Source organism: Acartia tonsa, chromosome 8, assembly GCF_053477335.1.
Source record: "Acartia tonsa isolate MP-2025a chromosome 8, ASM5347733v1, whole genome shotgun sequence".
NCBI classification, from domain to species: Eukaryota; Metazoa; Arthropoda; class Copepoda; order Calanoida; family Acartiidae; genus Acartia; species Acartia tonsa.
In genome coordinates this window covers 38,262,428-38,272,943 of record NC_137267.1, presented here as the reverse complement: position 1 = coordinate 38,272,943, position 10,516 = coordinate 38,262,428, and the positions used below count along the sequence as shown (strand labels likewise).

Sequence of the window (10,516 nt, the reverse complement as noted above, 5' to 3'; positions counted from 1 at the left end):
TTAATGGTGTACATTTATTCATTAACTATACATATAATTGATACGTGCATATATTAGGTACAAAAATAAGAACATACATTATTTTGTTTTCATAAACCTAAAAGTATTCTGAAAACAATTAAATACAATTACACAGATAAAAGATTGAACAATTTTAAATAAGTCATTATCTAATCTTTGATTAATACAGTTAACATCAAATAATCCACACAAACGACATATTGTGTTTTGTAACTAAATTACATACAGATCCATCATAGCGACTGAGGCGACATCTTGTGATTTTATTTTGAACAATAATTTAAATCTTTAATGTCTACTTTTTCTTTTTTGATGTTGATTTTTCTTGTGTGGATTTTTCTGCTGGTTTTTCTTCTGACTCCTAAAAGAAATATTCGATTAAGTTTTAGGCTTTACTTTTATTTAAGGTGTAATCGTATTTTTGTACGGTTATAAAACCAAAAATAAATTTAAAAATCCCAAGCCATTAAAAATTCTGTTACTCAAGAGTTAGTTGTCAGATAAATGTCAGCTAAAAGTTTAATTTGGATTGATTAAAAACATTTTAGATATACATCATACATCTTAATACAATTTTAATAAATCAAATTAAATTTAATTTGACAATAATAGTTTCACTTGTTCATTAGCACGAAATCCCTAAGGAATCACAAGGGATGATAAATTGACAAAGGATGATAAATTGATGTCCACTTCCAATCATGCTAGACATATTTCCACTTCTGTAGCTTAATATTTTCTATTGGTGCAAAAGTTTGGACACTGCTAGGCTAGCTTGTACAAACCGATTAGCATTTAATGAAAGTCCCCGAATTTTAAGGGCAAACCATTGAGAGAACACGTTTATAAACCTATGGGGACCATTATAATCTGCAAGTTCAATGTATTACTTGGATCTTATACCAAAACATGTTCTATAAAAAAGTCAAACACGCAGCGCACTAAATAACGATTCCCCCCTTCATCCACTTTGCTCCATTCCATCCCCTTCTACTGGAGAACGGACTGACCAATAAACGAGTTTCATGTTAGCAACCAAAATTGACGACAATTTTAATTTTCCCCCTGTCATAACATCCGCGTACAATTATATTCTACATCCTATCCTGAGCCATACTAAGTTGCAACGATCTCAATTCTTTACCTGATTTTCTCTTGTTTGACATGATTGCAGATCTACAGTTTCTCCAGTTACCCGACACCTAGACAATACAAATTATGATCAGGTTGAATATCAAAGTAAGACACCTGCCATTCTAAGGCAAGGACTTTCTATAACACAATTGAGAATGATGTCTGTTTGTCCGTCTAGATGAAGCTCAATGTTTCGCTAACCGTTAGACCCACTGGGCTCTGATTTAAGAATTGTCTCCACTGGTCTTAACACTGGTTTTGGCTATTTTCTCGAGAAATTAGACACCACAAAGTTATAATAGGATATGTAAATATATATGTACCTGTGTAGAATAGCTTCTTCATAAGCTTTCTTGACCGCCTTTCTTTCACTCGGCTTCCTACTCTGGATTAGTTTGGACTTGTCTCGTTCTGTGTCAACTCCCAGAGGTTCCAACTTGTCCCTGTAAAATTAAATATATTTACCAGGGCTCAATAGTCGCAGGTCAACCGCGTGTAAGCGTCAGTGAAAACTTCTAATCATAACTTGAAATTCAGCTAGATGTCTAAACCTGTTCAGACAGACAATCCATATTTTCAAAGACAAAGTTTTCACACTAGCGGGTTTAAAATTGAGGATCATATTCGGCTAAGGCGCGGATGCCTAGCCCTCATATTTAACATTGAAATTCCATGGACAAAAAACATTAGCTAAAACTTGAATTGTGTTTAGGTACAGCATTGATTTAAATGATAATTATTAAATGTAAAGGGAAACTAATTTTTAAATTAAGTTTACAAATGGACCCCTTTTTGACACCTTCAAGTTATAACTTTTAGAGGTTGAAATAATTATACAAAAAAAAAACAATTTGATTCTATATGGTCTAATTTGGCGGGAACAAAAATATTTACCCTACAACTTCATATATTTGATTAATTGATTGATAACACTTACCTTGGCAACCATTGCCACGTTCTCTTAGTATCAAAGAAAAGTATGAGGTAGTGAGGCTTGGTGTGGGTCTCCGCCAGGTTAAGAACCTCTACTGGAGGTACAGGGATAGGTACACCGTTGTGGAAATAACCTGAGAAAAAAATATTTTACAAAATTAATCAATTGAGGCATGCATGAGTTTTTTTCGAACAAAAAGTGATGAATCATGAACCCGATTCTTTTAATTTCTCTGAAAAAAATCCTTTCCGTGCTTTTCGCCATTAGTTTTTAACCCTTCAAAATTTGCAAAATACCTATTAATGTTAAATTCTAATATGTATATGTTAAAGAAGTCATTGAATACAAAAATGAATGAATAGATTGAGTAGGTGTTAAATTCAAATGCGACGCATTAATTTTATTAAATTAATTTCTATTGCAATGATATTTTAGAAATACATTGCATCCTATTAAACATATTATATCATGCCTAGGTAATAAGGGGGGGGGGGGGGTTTAATGCAACCATCTTGTAATCAGTAATTTAATGGCACTTAGAATTCGAATTTCGATCTGAAATTTTTCATGGGTAATCCTTGGTAGGTCTATTTTCCCTAAATCGAACAAAAAGTTGGAAAAGTAACGGCTGGCGGCTCAGCCGTTTAGCCGCTTTTTGCCTAGTTTCAGGGCAAATTCATCATTAATTACGTAGGAATCAACTTTTTAAAACATATTTTTGGTTTAATTCATGTAAAATGATAGCAATAGCCATTTTTAAAGTTTCTAGTACCAACAGTAACCGGCTAGAACCGTTTAATAAGGTTTTTGAGCAAAAAAGTATTATGTGGAGATAGGTTTCGTGACTAATTTGCTTTTAAGATACTCAAAAAATGGCAAAACAGCTGAGCCGCCAGCAGTTAGCCGTTGGTTTTCCAACTTTTTGTTCGAATTAGGGAAAATAGACCTACCAAGGATTATTCATGCAAAATTTCAGACCAAAATTCGAATTCTAAGTGCCATTTAATCATTGATTACGAGATGGTTGCATTAAACCCCCCCCCCCCCCCCTTCTTAATGTTTTTTTTTAATATTGTTTTTCTCTGTCCAATTCCGAAAATTAGGGTGGTAATTTTTTGCGTATTTTCCGTAAAGGTGTGTCTAACTGTTTAGTCAAATGCGCTTATTACGTCAAACTGTTCTTAATTGTGACCATTTCATATATATATATATATATATATATATATATATTTGGTTCAATTTTTCTTGTTTAAATCATTCTATAATATTTCAGTTTAAAGATAACTAACTATACCTGTTCTGGGCATCTTTGGATTGATAATGAGCGCAGGATACCAGGGGTATCCACGACACTTGGCCCACACTAGGTCAAGTGGTTCCAAGGATATGTCAAGAGCACCTAAACAAATATAATCATTTCATGGAATTATTATTATTGGATCTTACAACAGATAAGGATGTACTCATATAAAGTGAAACTAGAAACTGGTAAATATAAAGATCCACCCCTTTTACACCATCCCTCCATCTGACAATAAATTTTCGTCAATTTAAAGTAGACAGATAGACAATATTATATAGATTAGATAGATAGATAGAAAGACAGATAATAAAAAGATAGATAAATAGATATACAGACAGACTTATATAGATAGATATTAACCTGCATTACTAATGAAAGAATCCTCTCCAGAATCACTAGAACTGTCATCGTCATCTGTTGTACCAAGATCAGCTGATTCAGCACCTAATAGGAAAAGAATAGTCAGTTCAAAGAATTTTACCTAACCAAACATTTTTAACGAATTTCAACAAATATATTAGCAAACGATTCAAAAAGTCAAAACTTCATGTTTACACACAAACTCGCGTAAACTAATTCCTTAGATAAATGTAAAAAAATAAAACACATAATTAGGTATAATAGTTATTTAAAACTGCTACTAATCTTATGATTTTATTTTAACATTCGTAAAAAAAATGTATAATACGATGCTATACATGATTTTTCAGTATTGCTGAGAACCCTTCATAAAACATCGGATATTAATCGGTTTCGAAGCCCTATTGGAAAAACTTTTCTACCTGTATCTGTATCTGTATCCAGGCCCCCTCCTTGTCTGTACGTCTGAAACATTTCATCGTCCAACTTCGGGCCTCCAACATATCTTTCTGCCTTCGCTTCCAGTATTGACTTCTCCATCTCTCTGGCCTTTCTGGTTTTCCTCCCCTTGAATTCTGATGTTGTTGGAGTGGTTGGGGTGGGAACAGGTTCTGGTTCGTTAAACTCAAAGTCGTCACTAGCAGCGCCAGCGTTGGCAGATTTTTTAGACTTTACACCTGAGATATAATTCAGTTAGGAGGGTGAAACCATTTAATAAGAGGAGAAATATAATCTATGATAACGGTTTTGATTCAGCCAAGATTATATCATTATGAAAGGGGGGGAAATGGATTCATACATTACCGTTTTTAGAGGGAAAAACCCATAATCATTTATTATGTTTCTGCTTTTATAAAAATTATTTAACTCTCCTAACTGTAATAGGTGTTCTTTGTATTTACAAAGGGATTAGTTGTTGTTAAAAATAAAACATTTTATTCAACATGCAATTAAAAATTACCTTTTTTGTGAGTCTCATCCGCAGAATCAGCTTTAGCATCTTCATTTCGTCTTGACACTCTCTTCTTATCAACCTTATCACTTCCAATTGAACTTTTATCCGGAGTATCAGCCTCGCCCTTGTTGGCAGCTTTCTTCCTTGTGAATAGAACAGCTGTGCGCCGGTTGACTCCAGAAATTCCGGCTCCTTTTCGAGTTTTGTTGCCAGGTGTCCCAAATATTTCTGATTCCTCCTCCTCTCCCTCTTCCAATACATCCTCTCCAACTTTGCTTTTACCTGAAAAAAAGGCAAGAGTTGATTTTAATCCAAATGACAAATAAATTAAATATTAAAGTTTTTAACGTATGTCGGATGTGATGAAAGAACTAAAAACGTTAAGAATAGTTATTTATCTTATCGTGTTATAGACAGCTTTCCGCGGACATAGTTTTGTTAGCCCTTGGGGGCCAAAGGCCCAAGCTAACGAAACTAATATTAATTTTGTGATTTTTTATTATAGTATTCGTAGAAATTTTTAGATAAATGTTTTTTTTCAGTATGGCTGAGAAAAGGTTATTAATCGGTTTCGAAGCCATACTGGAGAATGTTTTATACAGCTTTTAAGAAAAATTACGAAAATATAATGAATTTCTAGACACACATTCTTAACATTTTACCATTATAAAATAGTGTTTGCTAACTAAATAAGCTGACACATTTGTCCTGTTAATAGAGCAGCTGCAGTTAGCTCTATTTCTATTAATTCATTAGGTTAAATAGATATATTATTACTTAAATATGACACAATAGATTATCATGTGCTCTAATAAAGTAAAACTTGTACCGGGCTAAAATAACGTCACCATCCACCTCCTTTACCTCATCCTATCCCCTCCTACTGCATGAACAAAGTGACCAATAAGTGATGATGTTAACATGTTAAATTTATGACAATTTTTTTCCCATGTCATAATATCCACGTATATTATAAATCCATTAGGTTAACTTACCTTTTGATTTTTCTTTTTCTTTTGGCGTTTGTTCCAAATCGTCTTGGCCCTCACTTTCTTCGCTACTTCTGGGTCTCTTTCGGCCTAAAGAAAAGGAAAATAATAAAGAAGAAATATTTTCAGGTTTCAACGAGAACATTAGATTTTTTTAAAAGAAAAAAAACTATTTCGAATCTAACTTTTATCCAGTTAAAAATTATCAAAATTGTTATCACTGTACAAAAAAGCATAATTGACAATTTTTTAGGATAATAAATGGCTAACTAGGTGTTTTTTATAAAGATTTTCATCCATGCGTTATAGGATACATAAAATGGCCTTAAAACTATGAAACTTTAATTAACCCCGCCGGTTTCAATACGTACACAAAGTAAAACACTAGAGGATGAAGGGGTTAAATAACTGTATGTCCCCATTCCAAGGACCATGTGCCGACTCTCAATTGGGTCTTTGAAAATCAACCAATGGTAGCCAAGTAGAAGAAAACAATTTGCTAGCATACGGAAAAGGTCTTTTACAGGGGGATCCAGGTAGTTATACATCTATTAGTAGTACACTTACAAACTATTTAGCTTTTTCATTCCTAGGTTATTTTACAAAAAAAAACTTTTAAACTGTGGCCTACTTTCTAGTAAATATACAATGCACCATTATTCATACTGAGAATGTATTTTAATTGAATAACATGTATGAAATAATTATGATGAAAAGCATGATAATACATCAAAGCAAAGGGATAAACAGATTTGGTTGTGTAGTTACCCAGTATTATTACATTAAGTTTAACTATATTATACAGAGATTAAAGCAGAGGGGCATTTCTAACAATTCTTGTCTATTTTGCATGTGTGTTACAATAGCTCTTATAAATGAGATAGATAATTGTAATAATTGTATAAACAGCCATTTCATGACTAGGTAATCATTTCATGACTAATTAGACAAAAAAAAACATTGTATAAAAACAACAAAAATTGTTAAAAAAGGCTGTAATATGTACTCTTAATGTAAGCAGCGAGGAAGGAGACATTGAACTGTAAATTACACTGGTACCCACACTTTTATAACCACTAAATCGTTGGCTTTGGGTACTTTGTTTAAATTTTGATTGGTTGGTTCCAAAATGGTAATGTCAAAACTTTTGAACCAAAGAGTAATTTAGTTTATCATCATTGGGGATTCATATAAGTTAATCACATATGTAAAATTGAAAAAGAATGTAAAAAATTGCTTTCCCATTTATCAAACAGAAAAGAAAATAAATCAAAATGAACCAATTCATTCTTGTTCCTATGACTAGTGGATATGCCCCTATTTCTAAATACTTCGCAAGGAATTTAAGTTGCACCACATGTTATGATAATGTTAATTGGAAGGGTATTTTTTTTGATAAATGTGTAAAACCCCCTCCCCACACACACACCACAAAATTAGCTTGTAACCACCGAAGGACCAGTATCCATATATTATCTGAAGAGTAGAGTCCAGTTCAGCAGTTACTGACCTTTCTTTAGCTTCAGACGGACCGACGAACGGTGGGACAGGCACCGTTCTTCTTTGTATCCTTATACTAAAGTAACAGGATGTTTGTCTGTCTGTGTGTCTGTCTGTGTGTCTGTCTGTACCGAAGGATCTCGCTAACCGCTGAACCGGGTTTTCCTTAACAGGGTAGCTTCTCATAAGCCCCGGGAAGGTTTATAACTATTTTGGGGGAGGGTACCACCACCCTCCCAAGAGAAATGACAAAAAAATCAAAAAAAATTTAAATTTAGTGGAGACTTCAACGTCAAATAAGGTGGTATCGTACATAAAAAATTAACTTTAACAAACAACAACATTGAAAGTGCCACTAGAGGCCTCTAGGGGCGTAGCCGCTAGTTGTAGATATAATACAGTTTTTATTCAAGTGAAAACTTACCTTTCATAGCTTTCATTCCTTTCTTTCTTCCTTTCTCATTCACCTTGGGTGTTCCCTCCACTTCTCCATCTTCCCCTGCCTCCTTACTTGCATCCTTGTCTGGCTTGCTGCTATCATCCTTATCCTTGTTGCTCAGGCTGATTTTCCGCCGGACTATCCGGATTTCTTTTTGTATCAGTTGTAAACGCTGAAAGAAAGAAATTACAAAGGTTTTTTTGTTTAATCATCAAAATAAGGATTACAACAAGAAAAGCAAAGATATATCTTTTTAGACCAAACTTCGGGCAGACAAAAAGAGTTGCAGAGAAGATACTCATTGCTCATTATTTCAGAAATTTATATCCAATAATATCCAAACAAATCCCATTTATCAAATATTAATTCAAAGTCCTCTTCACATCAATAATATCAACAATGGGCTGACGGACAAAGTGTGATGTATAGCAAAGATAACCATAATTCAGGGTAATTATAAGTTTCTCATAAAGGTACCTAAACTATAAGTTCCTGCAAAGTTTAGTCAAATGCAATAAAAAATTTTTTTTACCTTTTTCTTCGCTGAAGGATGATTAATTTTATGAACCAGATCACTATACACCAGTAATCTTTGTAAATGATCATCATTCTTCAGATTATCTCTGTCCTTGTCATTAACAAAGTTATCAAATTCTTTCATGATCTTGATATCACTGAGCTCTTCTTTGTCTGTGGGGATAGCCGCAGCATTGCTCTCATCTACACCTTTGATAATAAGAAAATAATTAAAAATATTTATAAAGCGGACAAAGTAAGGCCCATAGAAATTTTCTGTAAAAAAAGGTCATTTTACACTTTCAAAAATATATTGAATACGTGGATATATTGACAGGGGAAAATTTGTCGTCAATTTAGGTTGCTAATATTGACTTCATTTATTGGTCATTTGTCTATCCAGTAGAAGTGGGGAAGATGGGGTAACAGGGGTGTTAAATTTTGGGAGCTTGGAGTATCAGTTTATTAGAGTACACTAAAATTTGTTGCTAAACTTACAAGTTAAACCATATATCACAAAAAGAATCTTCCTAAAATGTCTGAATTTGCTTGGGCAATTAAAAGATATCTACTCTAAATAAAATCTTACCCATTTGCTGCAACTGTTCTGCTAGACGCCTGGCGCCCCTGATGATAGAACCTCCGGCATCGCGCATACGAGTGCCAGCTCTATAGTAGATGGTCTCCTTCTCATTATACGTCGTACAGTTCGTGTGGATCAGATTAAAATCAGCCTTAAGTAAATATACAATTATTCAATTAATCGTAATATAATCATGAGACCTCACAGGCAACTAGATCGTCAGAGTTCTTCTGAAGAGACAGTTATAGGTCCAAGGATGGTAAAAAGGAAAAGGTAGGTTGCGGGTAAAATCCGTAAAGGTGTGTGTTTTAAGGCATAAAAAAGTAGTAGAACGATAATATTCACTAAATATGTGTATTTCTTATTGAAAAGAACTATAGACAATTTTTTTTTAAATTAACATAATTTTTTATCGTTCTACTACTGTTTTTTTAACTTAAAACACACAACCTTTACGGATTTTACCCGCAACCTACTTTTCCCTTTATATCATTTGTGAACTTTGAACAAAGGTCTCTAGACTAAATGATATACCTAATTTAAAAAGGTTTTAAGTAAACAAAGAAAATTACCTAATGAATTAATAAACACGAACGATTTCAGCAGAAACATCATGAACGAGGTATTTAAAAACGAAAAATAAATATTGAACAAAAATCTTACCTCAAAATCTTCAAAGTTTTCATACTTGAGAAGCTCGACTTTGCTCCTCATGGTGGAGAAGTCCATGGGTTTCTTGATGAGGTCCAGGTAATCTGGCACCTCGTCAGGGTCCACTGGCTCTCCAAATATGTTTTGGGTGTCCTCTTTCTCCAATAGATCTATAGGTATAAAAACAAATTAAGAATTTTCTACTCCATAACCAAAATCAGTAGGTAATCTTTTTAATTTAGTACCTATAGGTATTAAAATCCATTTATATGAAATTTTTAGCGGTCTAGTATGTCTAATTGTAAAAGAAATTGTTATATAAGAATTTCTACATCATTTCCATTTGCCCCTAGAGGCTAAGGGCAAAGCAAAGTTTTTAGATGAATGAATCCCTAGGTTTCTGAAATAAACTTTAATAATGCTTTTATTAATTCTCTAGAAAGAAAAAAAAGCACAATCCCTTGAATCGACATATGGACATAAAATATAGGTATTTTTTTAGTCTACTAGGTAATTTCTTTAGGAATCACCCCCCAACCCTTGCATAACCTAACCTAACATAAATTTAAAAAGCTTTACAGCGGTGTATATTCTGCACAAGATTATTTTTTTCCCCTGCTGCAATTTTTTTAATTTTTCCCCCTACTAGTTTATTCCAGCAAGGAAGGGGAAAAATAAAAATATATTTTCAGAACTCTTTATTTTTTTCATTTACTCCCCCCCCCCTCACACATTCTTTTAGTTTTTTTTAACGAAGGAGGGGAGAAAAATGGGAATTTTTAAATATTTTTTATTCCCCCCCCCCCTCTAGAGTCAAATTTGTAGAATATACACCTCTAAAGCAATAACAAAACAATTTTTCAAATCGTCTACTTTTATTCCACTTTCAGTTAAAGGGCATTGATATAGAATGGAGAGGGCATTGAACTGTAAATTACACTGGTACCCAAAGTTTTATAATCATGTTATTTTATTGCTCAAAAACTTTTGATACTTTAATTAAAATAACCCTATAGGTTGGTTCCAAGCTAGTAGTGTCCAAACTTTCCAACCAAAAATTTTAATAAATTACAGATAGCTGCATTAATTTTGTTTATTATCATTGGGGATCATGTCAATTTATCGTCCATT

The 10,516-nt window shown here is 33.2% G+C and overlaps 1 protein-coding gene across 1 annotated transcript in view; it reads right to left on the bottom strand.

Annotated features, from left to right (window-relative positions):
- The window catches only part of LOC145326902 (bromodomain-containing protein 1-like), a 21,329-nt gene continuing 10,813 nt past the window's right edge, over positions 1–10,516 (bottom strand). The window contains exons 17-29 of the mRNA XM_080170346.1: positions 9,398–9,555; positions 8,741–8,885; positions 8,168–8,361; positions 7,621–7,807; positions 5,703–5,786; positions 4,714–4,989; positions 4,175–4,429; positions 3,753–3,836; positions 3,384–3,488; positions 2,093–2,222; positions 1,479–1,598; positions 1,166–1,223; positions 1–382 (exon numbers count right to left, since the gene is read on the bottom strand). Of these exons, the coding sequence (XP_080026472.1) occupies positions 317–382; positions 1,166–1,223; positions 1,479–1,598; positions 2,093–2,222; positions 3,384–3,488; positions 3,753–3,836; positions 4,175–4,429; positions 4,714–4,989; positions 5,703–5,786; positions 7,621–7,807; positions 8,168–8,361; positions 8,741–8,885; positions 9,398–9,555 (1,862 nt within the window). The 3' untranslated portion in view covers positions 1–316. The remainder of the gene's footprint in view (positions 383–1,165; positions 1,224–1,478; positions 1,599–2,092; positions 2,223–3,383; positions 3,489–3,752; positions 3,837–4,174; positions 4,430–4,713; positions 4,990–5,702; positions 5,787–7,620; positions 7,808–8,167; positions 8,362–8,740; positions 8,886–9,397; positions 9,556–10,516) is intronic.